At 43.0% G+C, this 19,268-nt stretch overlaps 1 protein-coding gene across 1 annotated transcript in view; it reads left to right on the top strand.

Annotated features, from left to right (window-relative positions):
- Window positions 1-19,268, top strand: part of iars2 (isoleucyl-tRNA synthetase 2, mitochondrial) — a 49,977-nt gene that overhangs the window by 20,251 nt on the left and 10,458 nt on the right. The window contains 9 exon segments of the mRNA XM_034195172.1: window positions 1,374-1,476; window positions 2,216-2,309; window positions 9,307-9,415; window positions 10,820-10,922; window positions 13,669-13,791; window positions 14,207-14,338; window positions 15,045-15,151; window positions 15,259-15,404; window positions 15,501-15,691. Coding sequence (XP_034051063.1) covers window positions 1,374-1,476; window positions 2,216-2,309; window positions 9,307-9,415; window positions 10,820-10,922; window positions 13,669-13,791; window positions 14,207-14,338; window positions 15,045-15,151; window positions 15,259-15,404; window positions 15,501-15,691 — 1,108 coding nt within the window.

The raw sequence follows: 19,268 nt of genomic DNA, 5'->3' as shown, positions 1-19,268 counted from the left end.
CAGCCGGCTGACATCATGATGAATTATTTACTCTAATTGGCAGTTGCTGTGTCCTTCCCAGCATCCCTCACACAGATTGGGGGAAGCCCCACATGATCTATGACATTGCTGCCAAATATATGTTATGGTGTCTGATCGCTTGAATTTCTCCCCTTCAGGGGTTGAAATTCTAAATTGTTTCCAGACGGTATGAATTTTGATATTTGCGATATCATATTATGAATCTCTTACTTAAATACTAAGGAATCAAATTATAGTTGTGCCAAAGAAAATTCTTTTTATGACTTGCATCTTAAAAAACCCAAAGGCTGTACAGCTTTAAGATTAGCAGTAAACAGCTACTTAGCTTTTTAAGATTTCAGGCATAAAAATAATTTTCTTTGGCACCACTGTAATTTTATTTATTTGCCTTTAAATAGGGGATTCATAATATGACTTTACAAATACAGTCAAAATATGCGTTGTCTAGAAAAAATTAAATGTTCCCCTTGATGGCCTTGAACTACTTATGGCAGCGGCGGAGACCAGCACAGTCAATGACAGTGTCTCTGGCTCCTAAGCCAACATGATTAAAATGAGCTGTTATTTTACAAAACATTTCTAAAATAAACTGACATTACAATGCTTGGATTTCAAGAGAAGCTAAACTTTGTCAGTTTGGTGAAATTTGGGCAGCACGATAGCTTTAATGTAACTTTGGCTTTGGATAAAACCTGACTGCTGCATCCAACAGCCATTACAGGAAAACATTAAATGCATTCAACAGTATTTACATAAAACCCACATTAAACAGGCACACATTTACAGGCATTACCCTGACCATTAGCTCATAGCTACAGACATGTAGACACATGTAGGCTGTTCACCCTGCTGGAGCTGCCATTGATAAGTTTATAAGTTAGGGGTACAGCTGAATGTTACAGTGATGCACAGAGGGACCCCGATGTCAGTAGTATGTTCTCTGAGTTCAGCACATGAGGACCAGATGCAATTCTGTTGTCCAGAGTGCTTAAAGCTGTCTTGAACACTGAGAGGTGTGGACAGCCTCAGTTGTAGGTCCATCAAAAATCTCTGATATTCCTGTAGACAGCAGAAGTTCCAAGGAAGAGGAGGTACTCCTGAATTTTTGTACACACACTAGCGTGCACTTGAAGCTCTCATTCAAAGTGGTCCTATAAATGTATTCTGACTAATGTCATAGCCATATTTAGCAACAGAACTTTTATTCTCCAATTAATCTGAGATTCCTGTGTTCACATTTTTTTATTATTATTATTTCTTGTATAAAATGTCTTTTGGCAGCATTATAAATGTCTCTGTGAGATCTGCCGTCTGTCCAGTAATGCAGATGTTCCTCTCTCTGGCCTTTGCAGACACACAATGCTGCACATAATAAACCTCTTCAAAGAAAAAGGCAGCGACTGTTGGTGGGAGCTTCCCATCAAGGCACTGCTGCCAGCAGAGGTCCTCAACAAGGTGAGATTATAAATGGGTATCAGAAAGAATGATGACACCGTATCCCCTCGTATGTTAGCATTAGCTAGGTCACGTCCATAAACTCCAATATACAATTAATCTTAAAAATTAGCAAAAACTTTTGATGCCCTAATGTGGTTTGTGCTGCGCTCTGAGTTCCATTATTTGTAGTGGTGTGCACGCCGCATGCTGTAGTGTACTACAGACTCCACCTGCACATGGACACAAAAAAATAAATCACCTGCTGTAAAGACTGGTCGTATTTAATGAAGTAACAGTTTATTTTCTGCTCATTTCGAGACGTGTCACACTTGGGGGAGGAAAGTGAAATGTACTTCTGTCTTGCAGGACTCACAAATAGCAAGTGTGGAGTACTTTTGTGTAGTACTTCTGAAGCACGTCACCCGTACAATGACCATGCATTACTCGCATGTCTTACTGTCCTCACAAAGCCCTTATTAGCTGCATGCTCATGACTTGCTTCAGCTGTACAACGGGGGTACGGGCCCCTGTAGCCCACCATGGCAACACGTACGACCGGATGTGAGTGAGGTCTGAGCTGTTGTACTGTTCAGTGTGGGGTTTTTTGTAATAGCGGTTTATTATTTCTGAATGTGTACGAGTATGTTTTTTTCTTCTTCTTTTTTAAGTCAATATGTGGCTAATAAACTTCTCATGTGGCTCCTTGTGACGGCCTCAAATTATTCACAGTAGTTTAAATTGTCCCTGTGTTTAACAGAGTAAAGGAGGTCCAGTGACTGACTACATGCGTGGACAGGACGTGCTGGACATCTGGTTTGACAGCGGATCATCATGGGCTGCCGTCCTAGAAGGTACACTTTGTGGGTGGTGTTTTTTTGTTTGTTTGTTTTGTTTTTTATTCCACAAACTGAGAATGGAAACATTTGTCCTAAATTCGGTTCTGTTTTCTGAACCAATGTTATTTTTCAGTCTGGATTGTTGTCAAGGTTTTTGTCAGATTTCAGCTGGATAATCCACCAGCTTCCTTTGTCCAAAGTGACAGTTTTTCTTGATTTGTTCATAATTTGATTTGATCATGGATCATTTTGCAGAGGGTAAAAGGTGCCAAAATATTTACTGGCAGTGTACAGTGACAGGAGTCTTGGTGTGTATTTCCAGCATGTGCAGAATACTCTGACTGATTTTCACTCTGTGCCACATCAGCAACAGATATGTTTTTCAAGGACAATCAAGTGAATGTGGCTGAAATGTAGCCTAACAAGAGTCTGCAAATTGTGCATGAGGAAAAATTAAGTTTTAAAAATGCTCACATACCAGAAAATCTGCCCACTCAGCCAAGACATGCAGATGTAAAAGAACAAAAGAAATCAGATAACGGTACACACGTGTCAGAGGAAATGAAATAATGTACATCTGGAAAGTATTCACAGCGCTTCACTGTATCTGCATTTTATGTCACAGCCTTATTCTAAAATGGATGGAATTAATTTTTTTTCCTCAAAATTCTACACACAATACCCCATAATACCAATGTGAAAATGTTTTTTGATTTCTGCATATTCATTAAAAAACAAACAAGTCACATGTACATAAGTATTCACAATCTTTGCCATGAAGTATAAAATTGAGCTTAGGTGCCTCCTGTTTCCACTGATCATCCTTGAGATGTTTCTACAGCTTAATTGGAGTCCACCTGGGGTAAATTCAGCTGATGGGGCATGATTTGGAAAGACACACACCTGTCTACATATAAGGTCTTACAGTTGACAGTCAGAGCACAGACCAAGCATGAAGTCAAAGGAATTGTCTGTAGAACTCAGAGACAGGATTGTCTTGAGGCACAAATCTGGAGAAGGGTACAAAAACATTTCTGCTGCTTTGAAGGTCTCAATGAGGACAGTGGACTCCATCATCTATAAATGGAAGAAGTTTGGATCCACCAGGACTCTTCTTAGAGCTGGTCACCTGTCTAAACTGAGCAATTGGGGGAGAAGGGCCTTAGTCAGGGAGGTGACCAAGAACCTGATGGTCACTCTGTCAGAGCACCAGCATTCCTCTTTGGAGAGAGGAGAACCTTCCAGAAGGACAGCCATCTCTGCAGCAACCCAACAACCAGGCCTGTATGGTAGAGTTGCCAGAAGGAAGCCACTCCTTAGTAAAAGGCACATGGCAGCCCACCTGGAGTTTGACAAAAGGCACCTGAAGGACTCTCAGACTATGAGAAAGAAAATTCTCTGGTCTGATGACACAAAGATTGAACTGTTTGGTGTGAATGTCAGGCATCATGTTTGGAGGAAACCAGGCACCATCCCTATAGTGAAGCATGGTGGTGGCAGCATCATGCTGTGTGGATATTTTTCAGCAGCAGGAACTGGGAGACTACAAGGTCTGTGAGAAAAGTATCCGACCTTTTTATTTTTTTCAAAAACTATATGGATTTGAATCATGTGCGTTTGCATCAGACAAGCTTGAACCTTCGTGTGCATGCGTGAGTTTTTTCACACCTGTCGTTGCATCATTCGCCTGTGGGCAGGCTTTGAGTGAGCACTGGTCCACCCCACTCGTCGGATTTTTATTGTCAGGGAAATGGCTGAGAGGCTGCCGCTTTGCTCCATGAATTTTTTTTTCAGAAACTTTTAGAGACAGCCAGTTGGAAACCATTCGAAAGATTCAGATGGATTTCGGTGAAGATTCTGTCAGTATCACACGGATTAAGAACCATTAAAACTGGATTAAAAACGGCTCACGGCGGCGGAGGGCGCACCGCGCCCCGAGCAGCCATCGACAGGCTGGAACGAGCAGATCACTTCCAGATTTAAGGCTCTGTTGATGGGAGACATCGTGTGACTAGCAGAGAAGTTTCAGAAGAGGTCGGGATCTGCACTTTATCGGCACATTCCACTGTTAAAGGAGATTTTGTAATGAAAGACGTGCGGACGGATTCGCGCCTCGGGACACAGCCGCTGGACAAACAACACCTCCATGTTGGAAGTCTCACAAGACAAGTTGGAACATGCCCAGCTGTTAAACAATTTCTCGGATACTCACTCGACTGAAAAGCCACCGAAAGCCGCCTGAATCTTACGAATGGTTTCCAACACGGAGGTGTTTTTTTTTTTTTTGCGCGCAATGAGCGGCTCTGTGCCGACGCGCGAAATCCTCTGCACATCTTTCATTACAAAATCTCCTGTAACAGTGGAATGTGCCACAAAAGTGCTATGTCCAGCTCTCTTGCCATTTCTGTGGTAGTCACACGATGTCTCGGATCAACACAGCGTTCAGTTTAGAAATGATCTGGTCGTTCCAGCCTGTCGATGACCGCTCGGTGCGCCGCACACCCTCCGCCGCTGTGGGCCGTCTTTAAAAAGGTTTTAACACTCCTTAATCCGTGTGATGCCGACAGAATCTTCACCGAAATCCATCTGAATCTTTCGAATGGTTTCCAACTGGCTGTTTCTGAAAAAAAATTCATGGAGCAAAGTGGCAGCCTCTCAGCCATTTCCCTGACAATAAAAATCCAACGAGGGGGGTGGACCAGTGCTCACTCAAAGCCTGCCCACAGGCGAATGACGCAACCGACAGGCGTGAAAAAACTCACGCATGTGCACGAAGGTTCAAGCTTGTCTGATGCAAGTGCACATGATTCAAATCCATATAATTTTTTGAAAAAAATAAAAAGGTTGGATAGTTTTCTCACAGACCTCGTAGTCAGGATTGAGTGAAAGATGAATGCAGCAATGCAGAGAGACATCCTGGATGAACACCTGCTCCAGAGCACTCTTGACCTTTCAGCAGTGCAATGACCCAAAGGAGTGGCTTCAGGACGACTCTGTGAATGTCCTTGAGTGGCCCAGCCAGAGCCCCGACCTGAATCTGATTGAACATCTCTGGAGAGATCTGAAAATGGCTGTGCATCAACGCTTCCCATCCAACCTGATGGAGCTTGAGAGATGCTGCAAAGAGGAATGTGCAAAACCCCCCCAAAGATAGGTGCACCAAGCTTGTGGCATCATATTCAAGAAGACTTGAGGCTGTAATTTCTGGCAAAGGTGCATCAACAGAGTATTGAGCAAAGGGTGTGAATACTTATTTATGCGTGATTTCTTAAGAGTTTTATTTTGATTAAATTTGCACAAGTTTCAGAAAAACAAAACTTTTTACCTGTTGTCATTATGGGGTTTTGTGAGTAGAATTTTCAGGGAAATAATTTACTTTATTTTGGAATAAGGCTGTAACATAAAATGTTTAAAACTGAAGCCCTCTGAATACTTTATGGATGCACTGTTGTGATCAAAAACCAAGGTGTGGCTATCAATTTCTCATAATCCAGTAACAGCCTTACTCTGATAAATCTTATTACTCTATGGCGTTTACGTGAACACATTAATAATCCGGTAACTGCAATAATCAGATAATGATCTTTTTTATGTTTTGTGTCGTAACTCCCTCGCCTCTGCAAAAAGAACTTGGTCAGCGCTTTTATTTATTTATTTTTTTCAACACAAATGCTGCTGCTGTGGCGGCACATAGTTCTGAATGTGTCCTGCTGTGCACGTTGAGGTTCCAGGACGGTGGATGATTTACACTGTTGCTGTTGTTTCCAGAGTGGAATGAGGACGACTCGGAGGAGCCTGAGTCTCGTCTCAGCTGGCTTCCCGCTCCGCTCCGTAAACCTCTCGTCACAGGTTGTTTAGCCAACTGTCTGTGGGCTTTTTTTTTTTTTTGCTAACATCGCTGTCTCGTACTTTATTGGTTCTTCCTTCTGGCTCGCGCTGATGCTACTTTTTCTTGCTGCCTTTAATTGCTCTTTGGAAATGTAATTTCAGCCTGAGTTGATTTTTAAACACAAGGGTTGACTCTGTTTAACTGGTTACTACCAGATGAGGATTCATCACACTCCTTCTTCTTCTTTACACCTGCTGGGTGTTAATCCGGAGTTCGTGGTGAACGGTGTCCCATGGCATGGCTCTGGCTCTGGCTCTGGGCTTCTTGTTCTTGGCAGAACCCTGTCACACTTTCTTCTTTTCTCAGGATTTGTCCAAACTGCACATTTTTTCCTGTTGGCTTGTTTTATCTGTGCATGGACTCGGGATGACAGTGGGCGTGGCTGATAACTGTTCCTTTGATGTTTGTCTGATTATTAAAACAACTACCCATTTACTGGGGGGGGGCTTTAACTCCACTTTGTCTGCCTGCTGGAATTAATTAGATTTTGATTCCTTGGATTTGGTAGAAGTCCCCGGCATGCACCCTATACAATCAGAATCGCCTTTATTGTCATTGTAATTTGCATTGCAACGAGATTTGAGTGCAACTCCAAAAGGTGCTTTTCCGAGGTGCGAGTAATTGTTAGCCAAATAAAAGATGTAAGTAAAATGAGAATTATGTACAACTGTAGAATAATATTGCACGGGAAATATTGCACATGGGTACAGATATTGCACAAGAAACTTGAAAATGCAGATCGCTCTAGAGAGAAAGCTGTCCCTGAGTCTGTTTGTCCTAATTTTGAATGACCTATACCGTCGGCCGGAGGGTAGTAGGTCAAACAGGTGGTTGCTGGAGTGGGATGTGTCTTTGCTGAGGTAGCGAGAGCTGGCAATGTCTTCCAGGCTGGGCAGAGAGCAACCAGTGATCCCCTGGGCTGTTTTGATCACCCTCTGCAGCGCTCTCCTGTCTGCTGCTGAGCACCCCCTGTACCACGCTGTGATGCAGTACGTCAGGATGCTCTCGATGGTGGCTCTGTAGAACAACACCAGTAGCTTCTCCTCCAGATTGTTTCTGGAGGAGACCATCAGGAAGTGGAGTTACTGCTGGGCTTTCTTCACCACCACTGTGGTGTTGGCAGTCCAGGAGAGGCTGTCAGAGAGCTGCACTCCCAGGAACCTGATGGAGCTGACCCTTTCCACACAGTCCCCTTGGACGTAGAGCGGAGCTCGGTCAGCCCTGCCTATCCTGAAGTCCAGGATTATTTCTTTTGTTTTTGTAGTGTTCAGCAGCAGGTTGTTAGCTGAACACCACACTGTCAGTCGATTTACCTCGTCTCTGTAGTCGGTCTCATCCCCCCCTGAGATAAGCCCAATCATGGTGGTATCATCCGCAGACTTTCTGATGGTGTTTGTGGGATGGGTCGGAGAACAGTCGTGCATGTAAAAGTTGAACAGGAGGGGGCTCAGTGCACAGCCTTGAGGGGAACCGGTGCTGAGTGTGATGGTGGAGGAAAGGTGGGGGCTAAGTTTCACAGACTGTGGGTGGTTTGTGAGGAAGTCCTTGATCCACTGGCAGATGGTGGTGGAGATGCCCAGATGTGTCAGTTTCTGGACCAGGATCTCTGGGATAATGTGGTTGAAGGCTGAGCTGAAGTCCAGGAAGAGCATCCTCACATAGCTCCCCTGGTACTCCAGGTGGCTCAGCACGGTGTGGAGCGCTGTGGTGATAGCATTCTCTGTGGAGCGGTTTGCCCTGTAGGCAAACTGGTGGGGGTCCAGAATGGGAGGCAGACAGGCCCTGATGTGCTGAGAGACCAGTCTTTCAAAGCACTTCATGATCACAGGCGTAAGTGCAACAGGCCTGTAGTCATTTATACTCTCTACTGCTGACTGGAATGATGGTGGAGGATTTGAGGCAGAGTGGAATGGTGGTCTGCGACAGGGACAGGCTAAAGATGCAGGTGAAAACTCCAGCCAGCTGGTCAGCACACGCTTTGAGTACCTTTCCAGGTACACCATCGGGGCCGGCCGCCATCCTGGGGTTCACCGCCTACAGCACACGTCTCACTTCGTGTTCCTGAAGTGTTAGCGTGCTAGTGCTGGAGGGTGGTAGGTGTGGAGTTGCTGCTGGTCTGTCTGCTTCGAAGCGGGCAAAGACGCGTTTCAGCTCCTCTGCCAGCGAGGCGTCAGACCTAGCATTTCCTGGGTTGCTGCTTCTGTAGTTGGTTATATGATTTATTCCCTGCCACATCATTCTGGGGTCATTCACAGTGAAGTGGTCCTCTATCTTTTTCTTGTAGGCAGCCTTGGTCTCCCTGATGCCTCTTTTCAGATCAGACCTGGCCGTGCTGTACAGGGCCCTGTCCCCTGATTTAAAGGTGGTGTTGCAGCTTTTTAATAGGGACTGGACTACACTGTTCATCCAGGGCTTCTGGTTCGGAAAAACCCTGACCCTTTTGTTGACGGTGACAGTGTCAACACAGTTCTTAATGTAAGAGAGTACAGTGTCAGTGTCCTCCTGCAGGTTGTGGCTAGAAAATAAATCCAATACAAATCAAGTGAGTGACTGAATGAGTCCGTCCCTCCAACTTAAAGACGATAACCTCAAAAACAAACAAAAATGCTATTGTTGTTTAACTCATTTTATTAAACTACATATAAGGAGGACAAACTGATTAAAATGCAGTGAATGTTCATGATCAACACAAATGAAGGTCTTAGTGGTTAACCAGTGTTTCCTCACAGTGAGATGGTGCTGGGATCGCTTCCCAGCTGCTCCTTTCTGTGTGGAGTTTGCATATTCTCCTCGTGTTTGCATGGGTTCCCTCTGGGTGCTCCGGTTTCTTCCCACTTCCAAAGACATGCCGGTTAGGTGAATTAGGGGCTTTAAATTGGCCTTAGGTGTTAGTGGGAGTTTAAACAAATTTTTTGGTCTCTTTGTTTGTGTTGGCCCTGCAGTATGTCCAGGGTGGACCCCGTCTCTTGCCCAATGACCAGTGGGATGAACCTTTAATTGGAATAAGCAGGTTTAGGAAATGCACAGATGGAGTCAGTGTATGAATGAATAATCTTGCCTCCCCCCCCCCCCCCTTTTTTTTTTTGGTCGCCTTTGTAATCTGCTCCTCGGCTCCTCTTGCAGAGATGGACTCCAGGGCCGATGTGTATGTGGAGGGGAAGGACCAGGTTGGAGGATGGTTTCAGTCCTCCCTGCTCACCAGTGTCGCCACCAGAAACAAAGCACCGTACAAGTCAGTGTCCCACCTCACATCATGTGAAGCTTTCTTCATGAACTGCTGTAAAATACACATCCAGAAGAAGAAGAAAAGAAAATTTTAACTGCACGATGAAATGATAAAAGTTTAAAGAGGTGCATTTGTTGAAACTTCATCATTTGAAATGGTCAAAACAAAAGTCTGTTCTTGATGAACCCATAAATGGCTTTTCATTGGCTACTGGTGGAATTGGTTATTAGTCAACTTCTCAGAATCCATCACTGTATAATACACTGGACAAACCCACCGTGACCTGACCCACAGGTTTGAAGAAGTTTGAATCTCATCTGGGGAGGATCCACATTTTGCCATCTGTAACTGCAGCAATAATTTGATTTAAGACATTTTATTTTGATTTAAGAGTGTCCCTGTAAGTTTCTGTGATCTAAGTAGATATTCTACCAGAACGACACTCCTGATCTCGTCCTAAATCCTACAGTTTGTTGTGATTCATGGTATCAAAAGGTAGACCCAGAACATTATACTTACTGTATTTGGACAGTGTGTAAATAATTTCAAGTTGTACACTGGACAGTCCCTCTGTGACGTCCACCCGTAGGGTTTTCTGAAGAGCAGGTTTGAAGCTGGACTGAGATGGTTTTGCATGTCCCTGTTTTGGCATTGCCTGATTTCTCCTGCTTCCCAAGAGGTGGATCATGGGGAAAGACCAGCCTGTCTCACGGCTACTAAGATAGCTGAGACTGAGACATATTTTTGCTGACTGTTCTTATAGTGGGTGTCTTATATGCTGGTGTTAAAGAATAAGATCAGCTTATTGCCCCAGTAACTGTAGAGTAACCATGGAGTTAATATTTCCATGGTATTAGTACCCCCTGATTAGGGTTCATGGTGCTAACATAGTAATTAAATAATTACTAAAATTTCACTCATACCAGAGCACCAACTTCTTGGATGGTCCCTTAGTACAATTAGCTGCACAACAAGCCATGTTATCTCAGATTTTTATAATAAAATGCTCAGAAAGGGCAGATGTGGTTGACTCCATGGGAGCTAGCAGCTATTGCTAGTGGGTGGCTGCCTGGACCCAAAGCGACCGCGCCCCTAAACTATTTTTTTGTACCAAGCTGAAAACATGTTTATTTCTCCTGTGAAGTTGAACATTTAACATGGGGGTCTGTGGGGACTGAGTTACTTTTGGAGCCAGTGTCAAGTTGCCAGTCAAGGAACTGTAGGTTTTGGCTCTTCCACGATGGCTTCATTTTTCACAACTGGATGTTGGGGCTTGGTTGAAATCATATCTTAGTGTAACATGGGGGGCAAAAAATGCGAAACCTGATGCAAATAGTTTTGTTGTTTGGATTTCACTGTATTCTGCTGTTGGTGGCGTTGACTCTAATTATGGTTTTTGTTCGCCTGCAGGTCTCTGGTGGTTCATGGCTTTGCTGTCAGTGAGAAGGGAGAGAAGATGTCAAAGTCTCTGGGAAACGTTGTTGATCCTGATACGGTCATCAACGGGGAGAAGGTGAAATGTTTGACACATGCTATGTACTTGGTCACGTATGACCAACAGGTTTCATTTAGTGGGGCGGTGTAGCAAAACAGTTGTGCATTTTATGATAAAAACATCAAATTTGGCACACATATTCTAAATTAACTAATGTTTATTTTCAGCTGTAGGGCCATCCTGGAGTTGACCTCTAATGAGCTACTGGGGTCACAGAATTACACGGGTCAAAATTTAAAAATGCTCCAATCATGTTGAAAACATAATTCCAAAAAGGTATAGTTTGGACTATCTATGACTGAACATTCTGGAGTAAAAACAACAAAAATGGTGACAAAGGTCAGTTTCAGTTTGTACAGGGGTCAAAAGTTAAAGTTGCTCCAATTTTGGTAAAAAGTGACGCAAATCATTGGTTGAAATAAAAGGATTAATAAATGGAATAGTTTTGACTGTGGTAAATGTTTGGTCTCCAAAGTAAAGGTCAAACAAGTTCGACGTCCATTGGATTCTATGACATGTGACATATGAGGTCTGTTAGAAAAGTATCGGACCTTTTTATTTTTTTCAAAAACCATATGGATTTGAATCACGTGTGATTGCATCAGCCAAGCTTGAACCTTCGTGCGCATGCATGAGTTTTTTCACGCCTGTCGGTTGCGTCATTTGCCTGTGAGCAGGTTTTGTGTGAGCAGTGGTCTACCCCTCTTGTCGGATTTTTATTGTGAATAAATATCTGAACGATTTGGAGCTTTGCTGCATCAATTTTTTCCAGAAACTGTGAGAGACCTCCAGGTGGACACCATTCAGAAAATTCAGATGGCTTTCAGGGACCATTTTATGGGGATTACACAGATTAAGGAGTGCTCCAGCCGGTTTAAAGACCGCCCACAGCATCTGAGAGCGCGGCGCACTCCGAGCGCCGATCGACAGGCTGAAACCCCGCTGAAAACTTCCACAAAAAAGGCATAAGGCGTGGACATCAGCACTTTTTCGGCACATTCCACTGTTACAGTTTTTTTTTTTTCATGGAAAAAGAAGCGGAGGGATGCACCACCGTGCCGTTCATGGCGCGGAAAAAACCACCTCCGTGTTGGTCTCACAGGACGGCTTTGAGATGGATTTCAGACGGCTGTCGGTGGCTTTTTAGTCGTGTGACTATCCGAGAAATTGTGCATGAGCTGGACATGCCCCAACATGTCCTGTGAGGCTTCATCACGGCGTTGCTTTGCGCCATGCGTCTCCGCCGCGACGCGCAGAATTCCTCTGCATGTCTCTCTCAATGTGCCGAAAAAGTGATGTCCACGTCTTCCACAATTCCTGTGCTAGTCAGATGATATCCCGGATAAAACACAGCGTCCAGTTTAGAAATGAACGGCACATTCCACTGTTACAGGAGTTTTTGTCATGGAAAGAGGAGCGGAGGAATTCCGCGCGTCGCGGCGGAGCTGCATGGCGCAAAGCAACGCCTTGATGAAGCCTCACAGGACATGTTGGGGCATGTCCAGCTCATGCACAATTTCTCGGATAGTCACACGACTAAAAAGCCACCGACAGCCGTCTGAAATCCATCTCAAAGCCGTCCTGTGAGACCAGCACGGAAGTGGTTTTGTTTTTCCATGAAAAAAAACTCCTGTAACAGTGGAATGTGCAGAAAAAGTGCTGATGTCCACGCCTTATGCCTTTTTTGTGGAAGTCAGACGACATCCCGGATCAACAAAGCCTTCACTTTGGAAATGATCTGGTTGTGTCAGCCTGTCGATCGGCGCTCGGAGTGCGCCGCGCTCTCAGATGCTGTGGGTGGTCTTTAAACCGGCTGGAGCACTCCTTAATCTGTGTAATCCCCATAAAATGGTCCCTGAAAGCCATCTGAATTTTCCGAATGGTGTCCAGCTGGAGGTCTCTCACAGTTTCTGGAAAAAATTGATGCAGCAAAGCTCCAAATCGTTCAGACATTTATTCGCAATAAAAATCCGACGAGAGGGGTAGACCACTGCTCACACAAAGCCTGCTCACAGGCAAAGGACGCAACCGACAGGCGTGAAAAAAACTCACGAATGCGCACGAAGGTTCAAGCTTGGCTGATGCAATCACACGTGATTCAAATCCATATGGTTTTTGCAAAAAATAAAAAGGTCGGATACTTTTCTAACAGACCTCATATGTTACCCTATAACATGATAACGAAGCATGACAGATGGTGCAAACTATTCGTTTTTAAAATGCTATTAACCAATAAATTGCATCATTTTTACCAAAATTGAAGCAACTTTAATTTTTGACTCCTGTACAAACTGAAACTGACCTTTGTCACCATTTTTGCAGTTTTTACCTCATAACTCCAGAACATTCAGTCATAGATGGTCCAAACTATACCTTTTTGGAATAATTATGATCAGACAAATAATGTGGTGTAGTATTCAACATGATTGGAGAATTTTAAATTCTTGACCCCTGTGTAATTCTTTATGGAATTCCCTGTAGCTCATTAGAGGTCAGCTCCAGGATGGCTCAATACATGAAAATAAACACTAGTTAATTTAGAATGTGTGTGCCAAATTTGATGTTTTTATCACAAAATGAACAATTGTTATGGAAATTTTAGTTAAGCTGCTCCACTAATTAACATCAGCGTCTAAAGCATTTCAGATCAGCTCGTGTTTTACCTGCTTAGAAATCCTCCAAGCTGCTGCTATTTATTTATTTCATCATGTACTAGCCCAAAGCTTTTTTTTTATTATTTGTTAATGTGTCTGGTGTTTGTCAGGATGGCAGTCTGCCAGCGTACGGGGCAGATGTGCTACGTTGGTGGGTTGCAGAGTCAAACATCTTCACTGAGATTCAGATTGGTCCCACTGCCCTCAACTCTGCCAGAGACCGTATCAACAAGGTACCTGTGTGGCCCCTCGGGGCCTCCATCCCAGTCACTGGGACCTGTTTAGCTCCCAGTGACTGGTTCCTGCTGGACCAGGCTCGACGGACCCTGGTCATTATGTTAAAGTGTGGACTTGAAACAGATTCATGATTCTGAGCCTTGTTTTCTAACAGCATTTTAATATGACAGCAGTGATTAAAAAAGTGAGACGTTTGTTCTCTGTTGTTTTATTTAAATTGTCTTTTAAAGCACCTTTTGCTTTTTGGACTGAACTGTTCTAAATCTGCCACTTAAATGGAGACAGACAGTGAAGGAGTCCGGCTTGAACTGTGTCAGACTGCCTCATTTTTAGCCCATAGATTTGTCTGTCTTTGACTCTCTGTATTTCTAATTCTGTTTTGTTGTGTTTGTCTCTTTTGTTCTTCTCCAGTTGAGGAATACTCTAAAGTTCATGCTTGGTAACCTGCAGGGTTTTGACCCACGTGCTCAGGCTCTTGACCCCAAACAGATGTACTACATTGACCAGTACATGTTACACCTCCTCCGCGAGTACAGCATGAAGGTGAGTTCAGAGTTAGAGACACGCAAAACCCACTGAATCACCGAAGGACTCGTCAGTGTTGCGCTCGTGGAACTAACGCCCCGTGTTGTATGTAAGAAAGGCTCCTGTTGCCATCGTGATTTGTGACAAAATAAGAAATTAACCCTAAAAACAAGATAAATTATCAAACACTTCTAAATCTAAAGTTTTTGGGTTTTCTTTTATCTTGGTAAGAACAAAAAAATTATATAAACAAAAAAACCAAACAAAATCTTTAGGTTCTCTTGTTTTAAGAGTTAACTTCTTATTGTAAGTGTTCGCCATGCTTGTTTCTGGTGAAATTAACTGTCCGTGCAGCCACATGGTTTCCCTCAGATTGAGCTTGGTTTTAGACACCCTTTTTTGCAGTGTATGTTCTCCCTGTGTTTGTGCGGTGTACTGATGATGATTTCACACCAAAATCAGCTGTGACATCAAAACAATGACAGGGTCCTCGGCTGCAGTCAGCAAAATCAGCTTTTTCATCTAGAGGAAAGCTCATGATCCCGGAGGGGGTTGGGCCCGCTATGCCTTACCTGATGCTGTGTGTGTGTGTGTGTGTGTGTGTGTGTGTGTGTGTGTGTGTGTGTGTGTGTGTGTGTGTGTGTGTGTGTGTGTGTGTGTGTGTGTGTGTGTGTGTGTGTGTGTGTGTGTGTGTGTGTGTGTGTGTGTGTGTCCGTGTCCTCAGGTGACGGACGCCTACAGTGATTTTGATGTCAGCAGAGTCATCCGTACCCTCCAAGCTTTCATTACCAGAGACCTCTCTAGCTTTTACTTCAGTATCATTAAAGACAGGTTTGAGTTTGTCGACCTGCAAACAAAAACTGAACACTTTCCACGTGACACTGTGGCTTTACTTTGCCGTCTTCATCTTTTCCTTTAAATTTCCTTCTGCCACTCAGGATGTACTGCGATCCGGTGGACTCGTTGGGTCGACGATCGTGTCAGACAACCTTGGAGGAAATTCTGGACGGCATTACGAGATCCATAGCGCCGATCTTGCCACACCTAGCTGAAGAGGTCTACCTGCATGCACCAGGACACGACAGTACGTGGTGGTAACACGGTCCCTTAAAGCTCCTTGATGCTAACAGCTAACAATTGCTTTGTAATGAGGAACCCAACAAGGTAACTCTTTCTGCAGAAGGGGAGACCTTGTTCAGGAGCGGCTGGATCAAAAGCAGTTCAGGGTGGAACCGTCCAGGACTGCAGGAGGCAGTGGAAGGTGCTTGTGCCATCAGGGACTCCTTCTTTTCCTCCATTGCAAGTACAAATCCTGCCCAGTACGACCTCACCATTGCCATCGAACCGAGTCTACTGTTTGAACTCATGGAGGTAAGTGATGCTGTGCACGTAAGACACTTTCTGCAGTTCCTTTAGTTAAGATGTCGGAACAAACAATCAATCGACTGTGAAGTCTGTTAGTTTGTAAGTCCCAGTCACTGTGCACGCGGCCGTGGGTGGAGCTGTTTGCGTGCTGCACCTCCCTCTTCTGGCAAAATCTGCTTGATGTACAGTCATAAAACTAGAACCAAAGCAGTGGAGCTGCGCCTTCACATATCTCATGATTAAAATTCCATTTTTTAAACTGCTTTTGGAAGCAGATATGTGAGGCTTGTGACCACAACCTGAGGACTTGCTTTCACTACACAGCAAACTGGCACGAAAAAGATAGAACGGTTGACAATTCCATTAAATCTGAATGCTGTAATACAGTGAATGACTGACTGCAAGAAAAAGGGGAACAGCACAAATCTGTTGTTTCTATGTTGCAGAGCTGCAGTGTAGCACAAACAATGCACAAGCGCCAACTATATTTATTTTAATTGATGATATTATTACCACTTGGACAGTACAATCTTTAATTTATTTAGCAACATTTAGGGTAAAACGTGGGTCTGATTTCTCACCATATTTATGAATGTGAATCATGGTCAGCTCACAGAAGCTGCAAAATAATTCATCTTCTGCCTCCATGAAAACCGTGTCATGCATGTAGAACAGCTGATTGATAAATGCCTTATTATTCAGGTGGGGCAGTTATATATGGGAAGGTGGGGTGAAGTCATTATTACCAGAAATCCTCAGTAGTTTGCTCCATAGGAGTGTGCCATGGACTGTGCACATCCACTAACCATCCAGCAGGTGGCAGCTCCATCTGTTGCATGTATTTTGCAGGCTAAACAGTTGCTTTTTGGATTCATCTGGTGCAGTAAAATTAGCCACAAACTAATCAGTTCAACCTCATTATGTACACTTTGGATGCACATTCACCCAGTCATCTGTATTTTTCCTGTACACTCTGCAGCGTAGGGAAAAAAAAACTAATAGCTAGCCAAGATCTTCAGCAGCAACTGCAATCCAAGAGTTGACTCAGTGTTACGCTGTAGATGGATTTAGACCCACTGTGTTCTGCAGAACTGTTTTAAATCAGCCGTCAGTTATGAGCCACCCTGAAGCAGAAACTCAGCTCCAGGGTTGGAAGGGTTACTTTAAAAATGTATTCCGATACAGTTACTAGTTACCTGTTGAAAAATGTAATCAGTAACGTAATCCAAGTACCATAATATTAAAGTAATGTAATTTGATTACTTTCAATTACTTCTGGATTACTCCAATATCAAATATGCTAATACAGACAAAAGAAATTAAATAGAAATAGTCTTGACCACAGTACAGTTTATTAAGCAAAAATAAAACTGTTTCTTTTACATGGCATGCTCTGTTTTACTTCACATTATGAATTAAGAGCACCATAATATTGTTTTAAACACACCCAATCAATCAATTTTTTTTTTATATAGCGCCAAATCACAACAAACAGTTGCCCCAAGGCGCTGTTAGCAGTGTTCACCTGCTAAAGTGTTAGCAGTGTTCACCTGCTAAATTTTCAACAAAAAATGCCAAACAAATGAAGGATAATGAAAACTCAGGCGGTGTGCAGATGAATTTGTAATTAAAAGTGGCAGAACAATATACAAAAAAAAAAAAAAGTCTACTACTTGTTCAGTAAATTCGCACCACGTTTAACATATCAGTCCACTTAGTGAACTTTCAAAATAAGAACAAAAGCATAATGAAAACCACTAAGTAAATCCTGTCAGTAAGGAGGCGTGGTCACCATTTTAATTCCGGGCAAGTTAGTGATTTGCGCGCATAGAAGTTCAAGAAACAGGTGGAATATGCCGGAAAGCTGCGCATGTTGTCAAAGCCACAAACGGAGGAACAAGGGAGACAATATTTCCTTCCATAAGTAAGCGGTTTTGGTTCTTCTTGTCACTTTGGCCGTGATATTTGGATGATAAATAGCTGTATGTTTCCTGCCGTGTCGCCCGATGACACGGACCATTAACTCATTCACTTATGTCTAGTTGATATTTTCCACTGCTAGACCAATGTCTAGTAAAAATACTTGTCGTTAGTGATTAAAATTGTTCGACAAGACTGGGGATTTTTTTTTTTTTATTTGCACCTTAAAATAATGAGATTATAATGACCCGCGCTGTGCCGCTCACAGTCACACCCACACAGAGAGATGTGTGCCCACACCACTGACTTCATGAGTGAAACTCGGTCAATAAAGGATAATTGTGTAAAAATATAATATATATAAATGTATTGTAATGGTTTTAGGAGCTGCGCTGAACAGCAGCTGCAGGACGCCTCAGCTCAGCAGCTTGAACAGCGCAGATCCGTGTAACTTTCAACACTAATATTTGGGAATGTGTGTCCGAGTAACTTTAATACTTTCCTGACATAATTTAATGTAATTTAATTTTACTGGCTCGATATCCAGGTCAAAATGGCATTTTTTACACGTATTTTGCAAGCATTTTTCTGAGTGTGTTCAGTCACGAGTCTCCATTGAAAATGCATTAACATTCAGGTACTTCATCAATATTTTGCCCGGTTAGGAGACGTCATGCTGTCCACGTTTTCGTTTCAAAGAAAAAAAATATATACAGATATCAGGGTTCTAGCTAGGATAAAATTTTAGCGTAGTGGTAATGTCGAGGGAGCAAAGTGAAGGGGGGAAGCTTTTGAAAATTCAAGCTAAAAATTGGCCATTCTGGGGGTACCCAAAGGGGAAAACCAGGTACGACAGCCCAAGTCCCTTCATCATGTGCAGAAGGCTGGGGAAGTTTGTTGAGTGGGCAATCTCATTCTGGGTTAGCCAGTACATGGCCCTCAGTGAGGCAGTCGGAGTCCGTGGACATTTTTAAGTAAAGACTTAAAACCTATTTTTATTCTGTTTCTTATGAGTAGTTTTTATTCTTTTACTTCTGTTTTTAATTAGGTATTTGAATTTTTTTTTATTATTATTTATTTATTTTAATTTTTTATGTTGAACTGTTCTGTGTGAGGCACCTTGAGACGGCTTTTGTTGTAATTTGGCACTTTATAAGATGATTAAATTGAAATTGAGCAACATTTTGAGTCTTAAAGTAAATAAATATGAAATTGGTTACTGGATCCTTAAAATCTGGACATAATAAACTCTACATGGTGGATCCTTGATCTCTGGACATAAACAGAAATAAAATCTGTTAGTTTTTGTCAAAAGCATTTCCTTTCAGACATTATTATTGACATGAATGTCTTTCCATACCTATGAGCTGAGCTCTTGAAGATGTGCTGCAGGTCATGTTTATAAAGAATGCAAGACGTGTCATTTTTGGAGGAAAAACGTTTTAGTCGATTGTAATTTATTGTTTGTATTGCAACGTTTGTAAGAGGTGTCATTTTATTTAAAGCGGCGATTCGTTTTGAAGTTATTAATTCCGAGCTTTATTAATTCAGAGAGCCGCGCAGCGTTTGAAGCTGTGACAAAACGGAGGACGATTCTCGTTTCTCGACTGCAACAAGACCAGAGTCCCAGTTAGTGACTTTAATCCACACAAATGTGACACGT

The sequence above is a fragment of the Thalassophryne amazonica genome, chromosome 19 (genome assembly GCF_902500255.1).
Source record: "Thalassophryne amazonica chromosome 19, fThaAma1.1, whole genome shotgun sequence".
NCBI classification, from domain to species: Eukaryota; Metazoa; Chordata; class Actinopteri; order Batrachoidiformes; family Batrachoididae; genus Thalassophryne; species Thalassophryne amazonica.
The sequence above is the reverse complement of the archived record's forward strand: the minus strand, read 5'-3'. Positions and strand labels throughout refer to the sequence as shown.